This window comes from Trichechus manatus, unplaced genomic scaffold (assembly GCF_000243295.1).
Source record: "Trichechus manatus latirostris isolate Lorelei unplaced genomic scaffold, TriManLat1.0 scaffold00001, whole genome shotgun sequence".
NCBI classification, from domain to species: domain Eukaryota; kingdom Metazoa; phylum Chordata; class Mammalia; order Sirenia; family Trichechidae; genus Trichechus; species Trichechus manatus.
The window spans coordinates 25,556,591-25,568,448 of record NW_004443937.1 but is presented as its reverse complement, the minus strand read 5'-3'; the positions used below and the strand labels follow the sequence as shown (position 1 = coordinate 25,568,448).

The 11,858-nt window shown below is 57.5% G+C and overlaps 1 protein-coding gene across 1 annotated transcript in view; it reads left to right on the top strand.

Moving 5' to 3' along the window:
• Positions 1-9,558, top strand: part of ALS2CL (ALS2 C-terminal like) — a 21,144-nt gene extending 11,586 nt beyond the window's left edge. The window contains exons 13-24 of the mRNA XM_004368711.1: positions 1,143-1,220; positions 2,116-2,246; positions 3,852-4,025; positions 4,163-4,259; positions 4,478-4,635; positions 5,150-5,218; positions 6,138-6,311; positions 7,496-7,538; positions 8,424-8,485; positions 8,589-8,738; positions 9,021-9,117; positions 9,478-9,558. Coding sequence (XP_004368768.1) covers positions 1,143-1,220; positions 2,116-2,246; positions 3,852-4,025; positions 4,163-4,259; positions 4,478-4,635; positions 5,150-5,218; positions 6,138-6,311; positions 7,496-7,538; positions 8,424-8,485; positions 8,589-8,738; positions 9,021-9,117; positions 9,478-9,558 — 1,314 coding nt within the window. The remainder of the gene's footprint in view (positions 1-1,142; positions 1,221-2,115; positions 2,247-3,851; positions 4,026-4,162; positions 4,260-4,477; positions 4,636-5,149; positions 5,219-6,137; positions 6,312-7,495; positions 7,539-8,423; positions 8,486-8,588; positions 8,739-9,020; positions 9,118-9,477) is intronic.
• Positions 9,559-11,858: the final 2,300 nt, after the last annotated feature.

Below are 11,858 nucleotides of genomic sequence, written 5' to 3'. Positions count from 1 at the left end.
CGCCCAGCAATTCAGTCCCTCAGGGAGTTTGGATGATTGACACATATTTTTGGAGGACACAATTCAGTCCATAAATCTGGCCTTGTCCAGGTCCCTGTCTCTCCTGGCCTCAGTTTCCCCATTGGTAACTCAGGTTAATAGTACTTATCATAAAGCCTCAATGAAGTAGTAAGAATAACGTGTGTAATGATACACTGCCACAGGCCCAGCGGTACTGGTGGTCTCCTGGCTATGCTTCCTCCATTGGTCCCCTAGTTTGGAACACCTCTAATCAGTGCCTGAGCAGGTGTCCCTGGGGTCACTGCCTTCCAGCATGTTCTTGCCCAAGTCACCCATTTATAGGCCCCTAACTTGATGCCTTGCTTGGGGCTAAGCCTCCCAGTATGATCTTGTGTAATCCTCCCAGTAGTCCTGCAGGTTGACGTCAATGTCCCTAGTGTCTGAATGACAAATACATAGCTTCTGAGCAGCAGAGCCGAGACTCAACCTCTGGTGTCCTGAGCCTGGGTGCACCAGCACCCACCTTCTGTCTCACCCACACCCGCCAGGTGCTTGCTCGGTGCATAGTAAGGTTCTGGCCTAATGGCTGTTACTGTTACTAGGGCTTGTTTGTGTGTATTATGCCCCACTTTGTTCTGGAAAGGATTGAAGGAGGCTACAAGGAAAGAGGAAGAAAAGGCAAGAATAGGCACATGATATAGACTCAGAAATGAGTCAAACAGAAATTGCATCCCATTTTGCTCTGAGCTTCCTGGCAGCTAATGCAACGAGGGAGCCTGGTCGGCTCTACCATCCCTAGAATCAGTGACAGGGAAGCAAAGATGTCTCAGGAGAAGCCCAGCATTTCCTGAACCATCAGTGGGTAGGAAGGGTCTCCCAAGGGCTCCCTGAGAGAGGCCACAGGGGTGAGGAGCCAGAGCCAAGGGTATAGTTTAGGGGCACCCAGGGATGAGTTTCATGGGGCTGGTGCTCAGTGGGCCAAGGCCTGGTGTCCTACCTAGGTGCAGTCCTGGGAGGTGCAATGGGGCTCAGGACCCGTCTGCTTGTGAGTCAATGCCCACCTCCCCTTTTCCTGCTGTTCCCTCCCCACCTCCAGTCTCCTGGTCCTTCCTAACCCACCACTCCTCCTATTCCTTCCCTAGGGCCCAGGGGTCCTCCTCTCTGAAGACGACTCCCTCTATGAGGGCACCTTTACCAGGGACCTGAACCTCGTGGGGAAGGTGAGGGCCACCGAGACCCCGCTACACACCCTGCCAAGCCCTCTTCTGGGCTCTGTGATCTCCCCTGTTGGACCCAGGCTGAGGGTGTGGGCAGGGGGTGGAGAAGGCAGGGGACGTCCTCTCTTACCTCCCCCACATCCGGGTGAGGGGGAAGTGGTAAGGTGATGGCTCCTCCTGCAGAGTTGCCATTTGACCCTAGAGCAAACCAAGAGCAGACGGGTGGGCTTGCCCCGGGCCCGGTGGGTGCTAGTGGTCTCCTGGCTATGTTCTCCACATTGGTCCCTTAGTCTGGAAGACCCTCAATTGGTGCCTGGGCAGGTGTCCCTGGAGTCACTGCCTTCCAGCATGTTCCTGCCTGAGTTGACCCAGCAGAAGTCAGCTGTGCCCCTTCTGTGGGACTGTTTTGGTTTCATAGTGACTCGGGGACATGACTGGCATCTGGTGGGTGGAGACCAGGGCTCTTATGCATGGGACAGCCCATGCAGCAAGGGATTATTCCTCCCCCAGTGCCAAGGATGCCTCCTTCCTCCCCAGGCCTCTGCCTGTTTCTGGACTTACCCCTCACCACCACCTAGCCCCACAAGGGTGGTCCTCCCACTCTGACCCATGTGCCCCCTCCCCTTTGTCTTCTCCCTTTCTCTCTCCCTCTTCCACCTCAGAGATGAGGCCCTGGGCGGTGGGCACAACTGAGGGCTCCTGTGGGGATGGAGGACTCTGAGCCCCTTGGGGTGGGGCAAATAGGGTAAATGGTGGGAAGCCCATCCATCAGTCCCTAGCCATTATGACCCAGGATGGACGTGGGGCCATGAGGCCTGTTGTGGTTGGATGGAAGGGCAGCTGGACAGACACACAGGTGGACAGACAAGCATTCCTGCTTCCTTGTCCCGGCTTCCAGGGCAAGGTCACTTTCCCCAATGGCTTCACCCTGGAGGGCTCCTTCAGCAATGGGGCAGGGAGAGGACTGCAGATACAGGGCGTGCTGGACACAGCTGCCCTCCCACCGGACCCAAGCAGCATCCGTAAGCGGTGAGAACCTGGCCCATCTGGCCCCTGCATCCCGGAGCCTGTCTGGGCATGTGTCTGGGTTTCCACCCCAAAGGACTCGGGCAGGTCTCATGAGAGACCTCATCAGGCTCTGCTCTGAGACTCCTTTCAGCACGTTAGTGGGTTCAGAGAGCCCAGGGCACACAGCTGAACTATCAGAGACTGACTCTTGGAATCAAGGGCTGTGTGGAGATAACTCCCATGCCACGCAACTTGAGAAAAATACTATTTGTCAGACTTTGCGTAAAAACCACCAACCAAACCCATTGCTGTTGAGTGGATTCCGACTCATAGTGACCCTGTAGGACAGAGTAGAACTTCCCCATAGGGTTTCCAAGGCTGTAAATCTTTATGGAAGCAGCCTACCATATCTTTCTCCTGTGGAGTGGCTGGTGGGTTTGAACTGCCAACCTTTCAGTTAGCACCCCAGCGCTTAACTACTGAGCCAATACTTTGCTTAGACTCTGCTTTTTTCTAGGAAGGGTCAAGGCACTCTACAAAAGGAACAAATAACAATAAAATAGAAAATAAAAGTGCTAGTTGAGCTTAAAAGAAAGAGAGATGCAGATAGACCCAATAGAGTTATAACTGAGTGTAAGCTTGGCTCTGAGTTCCCTGGCAGCCAGGGTGAAGAAGGAAACTTGCTAAGTGACATTACTATCACTGTCATCCAGGATTTGAAAGGGGGCAGACTTCTTTTCCCATGGGGACAGAGTTCTTCCTTGGAGAACTGTAGTTGAAGTGGTGACTTGCCATGTGTATTAAGGAAGACTTGGTATGCATGGAGGAGGGTATCTGTGTGGGTTTCAGGTTCTCACGGGGCGTCATCCCAGTCATTGATTCCACCAAACCAAACCAAACCCATAGCTGTCAAGTCGATTCTGACTCATAGCGACACTATAGTACAGAGTAGAACTGCCCCGTAGTGTTTCCAAGGAGCGGCTGGTGGATTTGAACTGCCAACCTTGGTTAGCAGCTGAGCTCTTAACCTCTGAGCCACCAGGGCTCCACCAGTAGGCAGCATTTCAGATGTTGATCCCTTGTGCTTTTCCACCCTGAAGACAGTAGCTGGGAGTGGATGTCAAACCCTGGGGGCATGATTCAGCCCCGGGTGGTGGGTGCAGGTGCAGGATAACCTGTGAGTGTGACAGAGGAGGTCCCCACTCCATTGGGTAGTGTGAGGTCCCCCCTACCAACACAGCCAGATCCCTGGGCCTGGTGGCTGGGCCGATCAAGCTCTGGAAGGAACTGGGTGTGGTGGGAGCGTGGGGCAGGGGCTTCAGGCAGAGGAATCCCAGCCTTAGACTCCACTGTCTGGACTTCGGCTTCTGCTCTCCAGGTCTGCCTGCCTTTGCGTCTCTCTCTTTCCAGGGCTCTGTGTGTCCCTGTTTTTCTTCTCCATCTCTGTGTAGATTCTCTGTCCCTCTCTGCCTCTCCTTTCTCCTCCTGGAGCTTTTGAGGTCAACCCCATCTGCATCCCTCAATCCATCACCCTTCCTTGTCTCTGACTCTGGGCCAGGCCAGTACTGCTGCTCCTCCAAGGGCCTGGACAGGGTCCTGGCCACCTCAGCTCCATCTCTGTCACAGGCAGCTGGGCCTGGGCGCCTTCCCTGTGGAGAGCCGTTGGCAGGGCGTCTACGGCCCTTTCCGGGACTTTGTGCGCGCCAGCTGCCCCGGGGACCTGCAGGAGGCCCTGCTGGGCTTCCACACCCAGAGCTCCAGGGAGTTGCGCAAGTCTCAGGAGTACCTGTGCTGCCAGAGGTGAGGCCTGGACACATGGGGACTTCCAGAGGGTCGCTGTCGGGGTCACTGTGGGCCAGAGGGGCCGGGAGAAAGAATTTCTGGAGGGGGATGGCCTGAGCCCAGACATGAGTGAGGGACATGTGTGTGGTGCCCAGGACCCACCCTAAGGACAGCAAGAGCAGTATTGAAGACATCTTGGAGGAGCTATTGCGGCACCGGGACCCCAAGGCCCTTCAGCCATACCTCAGGAAGGTGAGGGCCCCGGGGCAGGGGCGGGGTGAGCAGCCCATGGGTGAGCCCACTCTCACTGCCACCTGCAGGGGAGGGGCCCCTGTTTCTCACAGCAGGATGCTGACCAGAGGAGATGGGCCTCCGTGTTCTCAGCTATGAAATGGGGGCAGTTTTGTCTGGGCATGCTGTGCTCCACCCCCTGGCGCTGAGCGTCCCCTCACTGCCTACCCCCTGGCCAGGCTCTGAGCAACTCGCTGCACCCCCTGGGAAAGCTGCTCCGCACACTGATGCTGACCTTTCAGGCCACGTACACGGGTGTTGGGGCCAACAAGCACTTGCAGGACTTGGCCCAGGAGGAGGTGAAGCAGCACGCCCAGGAACTCTGGGCTGCCTACAAGTGAGCCTGGTGAACATGGGACAGCTGCCACCTTGTGACCTGGGGGGGGCAGGGGTCTCCCCTTTCTAAGTGTCACCTCTGCCTAGAGCCACAAAGAACCAGAGGGTTGGTCAGTGTGGGGCAGGTGAGCAAAAGGATTAAAGGGCGGGGAGATGATACCCAGGGCCCAACTGCAGGCCTCACCCAGAGTCCTAGGAACTCTGTCCCCACTGCAGGCTGAGCCCTGACCAGGACTCAGACCCCATCTCCAGCCCTGGGCTGAGCTGTGACCCCATCAACCATATTACAGATAGGACCCCTGGATGCCACAGCTCCTGTTGCTGGGATTCCATGCTGACACCCTGTAGTTCCAACCTTCTAACTGCTGTGGTTTGAGGCTGGACTCTGCATACCCCATGTTCCATGGTTCTGAGCAGCCGAGTCCACCTGGCCTGGCCTTTGGTGACTGACAGGATGGACCCCCCAGTTCTGTGGGACGTGGCAGCCACACCACCCTTCTCTCCTTACCTTGCAGGGGTCTGCTGCAGGTTGCCTTACAGCGAAAGGGTCAGGCCCTGGAGGAGGAGGAGGATGCAGAAACCAGGTGACCGGCCCAGGCCCTCACGGGGTTCCCTCCCCTGGTGCAGCCCGGATCAGTTCCAGGGAGGCCTTGCAGCTTGGGGGAAAGGGGTGTTTCTGGGGGGAGCATTGGGGAAGTTCTTGCTATTGGCCAACATAGTTCATGGACTGCATTGTCATGGACCCATGACCCCTGCCACATGAGCAACTGGGGAGGGAGCACTGCCACAGAGTTCAGAGCTCATCTTTGCTCTAAATGCATCATCCCAGCCTCATCTCTCATGTGCATGGAGAGTGAGTAGCTGCCCTAGGCACCCTGCACGCAGATGGGGAAACTGAGGCCTGGCAGGGATGTGCCTGAGGTCACACAGAGAGATCAGGAGTTAGGTGGGCCATTACATCTGCCCCCCACCTCTCCCAGTCCCTGGAGACCAGATTCTAAAATGTGCCTTCAGGTTCCAGGCCCAGAGATGCTCCTGGTCAGAGAGGCCTTTCTGTCACTGTTTTGCAGGGGCCTTGGAGGATGGGGTTAGACATTAGGGAGAACTTCCCTCTGGAGTCCTAGGAAGCATGGTAAACTAGGGGCCAGAGCTAGCTTGGAATGGCTACTGAGAGCTTTGCTGCAAGTCACCTGTCCATGGGGAACCCTAGTTTTGTTTCCACTCAAATGGGTATCAAAATCCTGCCCCACCTGCCATATTGGTTCTGAAAGTCAAGTGAGAGAATGAGGTGGCCAACAGCAACTGAATGAGTCATTGAATGAATGAGCGAATGCACGAATGAGAACAGGCATTGGAAAGGGCCTTCTAGGGAGGCAGGGACACTGTCTATTGTGGGGGTAGCGGTTCTGTGGGCTATTTGAGGGGTGGCCCCATGTAGTGATCCCCACCCTCCACACCGCACCCTGCTGACCCTAACACCCTGGCCCGGTCTCTCTCACTCAGGGCCCTGTGGGTACATGGACTGGTGCTGCCTCTCATTCTGCCCAGCTTCTACCCAGAGCTCTTCACTCTCTACCTGCTTCTTCATGAGAAGGAGGACAGTCTCTACAGCCAGGGCATCACCAACCTGAGCCTGTTCCCCGACACCAAGCTGCTGGAGTTCCTGGATGTGCAGAAGTAAGCTCCCTACCTCCTTCCCATGTTAGTCAAACTCAGAGCATCTCAAATTCAACTCAGATGTCGTCAGCAAAAATGAGGGGTGAGGTGAATAGGTTCACGTACCTGGAAAGTTCTAGGAGTTATATATGCATGTGTGGCTAAATGTGGGTGCTCAAACACATGACAAAGGGAAGCACTTTCTTTCTCCGTGAGTCTTTCTCTGGCTTCCCCTTGTGGTGACAAACATGGCACTTGCCCCTGGAGATTTATACCCTGCCCACTGGACTAGCTTCCCCCCACCCCCGCTGCCCCCATAGGGAGCTGGCACCTTTCCAACAGCTCCAGCAGAGCCCCTAAATGGGGCTTGAGTCTGCCCTTGAAAACTGGCTGTGGCTCGCATTGGCCAGGCCTGCCTCAATATCTACCACTAGGGCTGGGGCAAGTCACCAACCAGCTCTGGGCTCTGGGACTGAGACTGGGGGAGGGGAGGCCTCCCTCCAAAACTGAGGGCTATTCCTGGAAAAGGTCAGGTGGGTGTTCTCTGCACCCCAGGGCCTCCTTTTACCCAGCATCTTTCTGATCTGTTGATACCATGAGTGATACCCCTCCCACATCCCTCCCACGTGAGTCTCCCTTGTCACCCAGTGATGGTTCTCCCCACCCACCGTCTAGAACCCTGTTTCCTTTTCCATTTGCCCATTTGCCAGGCCAGAGACCTGGCTGCCAGCGGCTTCCCAAGCTTCTCCCCTCCCCAGTCCGCCGCTGGGTGCTGCCTCCCGGGCACTGGCCTCCTGCTCCACTCTCCCCACGCCCCTGCCATGCTGCAGCCGCTGCAGTGCTTCTAAGTTGTGGTGACGGCTGCGTCCCTGCTTGGGCACCACTCTGCTGGCGCCCCATCCCCTCTGGAACAGAGTCCAGCCCACTCCACTCTTGTTCTCTGGCCTGCTCACCGGTGACTTTGCTCATGCTGGGGCTGCTGGCCTGGGGTGCCGCCCCCCCGTCTCGCGTCTCAGGGCCCGGAGGGAGGGCTGTCTCCTCCAGGAATCCCTCCACCTGCGCTCGGGGGTACCATTGTGGACCCATCTCCTTCCCAGTCCTTCCCAGCACCGCTGGGGGCCATGGCGGCACAGGGCATTTTCCCTCCGATGTCAGACCCTGTGCCCTCATCCTAGCAAAGCCTCCCGTCTCACTCTTAATTTCAGGCACCTGTGGCCCCTCAAGGACCTTACACTGACAACCAATCAGGTGAGAGGGTAGGCCCATTACCTGCTCCAGGAAGGGGGGAGCTGAGCCCTGAGCTGGGGGTCCAGCTGGCCGGAGGCCCCTGGGCACTGAGAGAGGGCCCAGGTCTTCCAAGGAGCCCTGCCTCACGATTGCTGGCTAGAGGCCGCCGAGGAGCTGGCTGGGGGCAGAGGTGAAGTAGGAGGCTCCAGGCTCCCGGTGTGGGTCAGGGCAGTTGATGGCCCGCAGTGACCAGGCTCAGACACAGGGTCCACCCTTGGCAGGCCTTCCCTGGCTGTGCAGTGGTGGGCAAGCTACTTGATAGCCATGCCTCGGTTTCCTCATCTGTAAAACAGAGGCAGTATTTGTACTGCCTCACTGGGTTATGGGGAGGGTGAAGTGGGCCGGTACACCAGGCAGTGGTTCTCAAAGTGTGTAGCATTAACATCATCTGCGACCCTGTTAGAAAAGCAGATTCCTGGGCCCAGCCCAGACCGACTGCTCCAGAAACTCAGGGGCTGGGCCCAGGAATCTGTCCCAGCAAGCATTCCAGGGAATTCTGATGCGCTCAAGTTTAAGAACTGCTGTTGTAGGTACTTAGAATCAGGCAGTGCCTGGTGACCATTGGCTGATAGGATTTTTATCTTCTTTATCCATTTTGATCCTCCCAACCTACAGGAGACCACTTACCCCATTTTATGCTTAGGTAAACTGAGGCCCACGCTGGAGCTGTGACTGGCCCTTGGCCATCAGGGCCAGGGTTGTGCTGAAGCTCAGGCAGGGCCTGAGCTAAGTGATGGGCAAGGGATGGGTAGCAAGGGGCTCAGGGCCAGCCTGAGACCCAGGAAGGAGAGGTGACAGAGTTGGGGGTACACAGCCCCATCCATCCTGGCTCCCCTCACCACACAGAGACACTCCCTGGTCAGGGACAAGTGCTTCCTGTCAGCCACTGAGTGCCTGCAGAAGATCGTGTAAGTCCACATCCAAGGAGGCGGGGGCTGGAGGTGGCAGTGTTGGGGGCCCCCAGCAGGGACGGAACCCAAGAGCCTTGACCGGAGCCTTGCCCCTCTGTAGCACCACGGTGGACCCGCGGGAGAAGCTGGAGGTGCTGGAGAGGACATATGGGGAAATTGAGGCCACTGTGTCGCGGGTGCTTGGCCGGGAGCACAAGCTGCCCATGGACGACCTGCTGCCGCTGCTCATCTACGTGGTGTCCCGGGCCCGGTGAGCCCCCACAGGAGGGAGCCCGGGTGGGAGGTGGAGCTGCAAGAAGGGCCCTTCCCCCTTCCCCCCCTCACCGAGCATACGCTTGGGAGTCTCTGATGGGTGTATGGAGACAGCCTTTCACGGGACAGATGGGGAAGCTGAGGCCTAGAGAGGGAGGCCCCCTCAGGTGTGTGGGCTACACCTAGGGTCCAGCCACCCATCCCCAGCTGCTCGTCCTGTCCCTGATGGGCCCTCTTCTCCCCCTCTCCCTTGAACTCTTGGAGAGGGGATGTTCCCCAGAATCCAGCATCTGGGAGCTGAGATCCACCTGATTCGGGACATGATGGACCCTATGAGCACGGGAGGTCTGTACGACTTCCTGCTCACGGCCCTGGAGGTGAGGGACCAAGGAGGTGGCGGGCCTAGGCAGAGATGCCGTCGTTGGGGGGAGGTGCTCTCGTCCGCTCCTTTGTGTCTCCATGGGAAGTGCCCTGGTCCTGTCCTGTTGCAGTGAGCCAGGGAGGGGCATCGGCCCTCGGGACCCCAAGGTCCTCAGGCTGCATCCTGAGGCTGCACAGTAGGAGGGGGAAGGCCCCACTTCCCTTGCAGACAGTGACTGAGGGATGAGTTGGAGACATGGCTGGTCCAGGCCGGAGGCGGTGGTGGGCAGGCCGAGTGTGCACCAGGTATTGGGCCCAGAGCCTGTGCGCCTAGTCGGGAGTAGTCAGGCCCACTGACCCAGCCTCTCTCCCACCAGTCCTGCTATGAGCATATCCAGAAGGAAGACATGAGGCTGTACCGCTTGCCCAGCCGCTGGGGCTCCAGGGATCGCTGGTAGCTCGGCCTCTTCCAGGCAAGACTGCAGGGCTGAGAAGAGCCACACTGGACTCCCTGTGGGAGCAAGCATGGCTGGGCCGGGCCCTGCACTGCCCAGGGGGCAGGGGGCAGAGGGCATGGCGGGCCCTTGGATGCAGCTCTTGGAGGGGATGCCCTGACTGTGGGTGAGGGGTGATGGGCCTGGCCAGGGTGATTTGCTTTTCTTCTCACCCTGCCGATCTCTAGGCCACTAGTCCAGTTTCCAGTGACCCCCTTGCCCTGCAGCAGCTCACAGGCTGGGAGCGAGGAGCCCTTGGCTTCTCCTAGCCCAGGCTTTGCTCCCAAGTAACTGAGCCTCTCAGGGCTTCAGCTACCATCTGCTAAATGGTAGACTGGACGATCTATACTTTCAGACTCTCTATCCATCTGGCTGAATTCTAGAGTTCTTCCAGAAGTCTGACCTCAGTCTTTTGTGCTGTAACTGAAATTCTCACGTCACTGTTGGTCTTGTTCCCTGTTTCTCCACCCCTGGTCAGAAAGCGCCAGGCTGCTCAGGACCACCCTGTTGATCTGGTCTGTCTCCCATGAATGATCTCCTGGGGACCTCCTACCCTCCCTCTCACCCTGCCTCTCGGCCGAGCTGGCCTCCCAGGGCTGCACGGCAGGAAGAGCTCTCTCTACCCTGACCTGTGGGGTGACCTGCAGTTGAGGGGATGGATGGGGGTCCCCGAATTGCTGTCCACCTATCCGTGATGTAAACGGCGGTGCTGGAGCGAGTAAGAAGGGAATAAAACTGCCTTGCTTGACTTGCTGCTGGCAAGCCCTGTGACCTGTGTGTGCCTGCGCAGGAGGGGCAGCCAGTGCACACGAGCTCACCCGGGACCAGTGAGTGTCTCTGGCTCGGGACCCTGCGTGGTGAGGGCAAAGGCCAATGGGAACTCAGACGCTTTGGGAGGGGTGGACTTTATTGAAATAGTGGTCCTAGTCTGGGGTCGAGAGACTCAGGAGCTGGGTCATGGAGCAGCTTCATCCCTTCTGGACCTCAGTTTCTCCTCTCCACACCAAGAGGCCTGGGCTAGGTGACCTGCAGAAGCTCCTTCTGCCACAACAGGGGGTGTGGCATTAGGCAATGTGCCTGTGTTCTGAAGTGGTTCAGGGGACAGAGCATGGAGAGAGGGTGGGCTTGCAGGGGCATAGTGGTGCTGCAGAAGGGACCCCCGAGGACAAGCTGCAGGTGGGCCCACTCCTGCTACCTGAGGCCAAGGCTGACTCCTGACCAGTGGAGCCTCAGGCAGCATCCACCGCCACAGAGATGTTGTGAGCCCATAGGCAGAGGGTAGAGACCCAGATGCCTCCTGGTGCTGCTGCCTCCAGAGCAAGGGGGGCATCGAATGTGGCATCCCCACGAAGATCCTCAGAAGGGGCTTGAACTGATAAAGAGCGGGGATATCCAGGATGCCACAGGTATTCACATTGACCCAAGTGTGTGGCAACTCACCAGAATGCTAATCCTTTCCAATGGCTCTCAGCTGGTTCTTGTCCCTTGACAAGTGAGAACAATCTGTCCCTAGCCTTGGAGGCAGCCCCAAGTCCATGCAATGCCGTAGCCCAGTCCAGAGACCCAGACACTACCCACTCCTTCGGGAACAACAAACCCTCGCTGCAGGTCAGGTTCACCAGGACCTGTCCCACCCACCCTCTGGAACCTATGGACAGAGCCTTGGGCTGCAGGGTTTTTAAAGGATCCCAGGAGATTCCTGTGGCAGCCAGGCTGTACCAGACCCTGACAACAAAACCCACAGAGCAGAGGTCTTCTACATTAGACGGTTGAGGAAATTGACACCTGAGATCAGTGCTTCGTTTGTGGAAGGGGACACCTGGAGCCACATAACCAACTGCCCCGCCCTGAGGCTAGTGGAGCTGGCTCACCTGCAGTCAGGCTGAGCCCACCCACACCCCACTGCTCCTGACACAGCTAAAGCAGTGGCCTTTTCCAGCTCCTGTAAGAACTCATTGGCTGAAGAGAGAACACACTCTCTGGAGCACTCTCTGGAAGACTACAGAGAACACACTGGTGTCCCCTTCTCTGGAAGTCAGGCAGTCAGGGACTCCTGCACCTTGGCCATCTGGCCGACATCAGAAGCAGTCTGGTGGAGGCCCAGCTCGAGGCCCACTTTAGCCTCCTCCTTTCCAAGTCCCTTCTCATTCTCCAGGATGGGGGTTCTTTTTTCAGTGAAGATCTTAAGGAAGTGATACCAAACAGAGCTTCATGCTCAAGAGAGAGTTGAGAGGCCAGGGAGACACTGCTCATTTCTAGCCCCC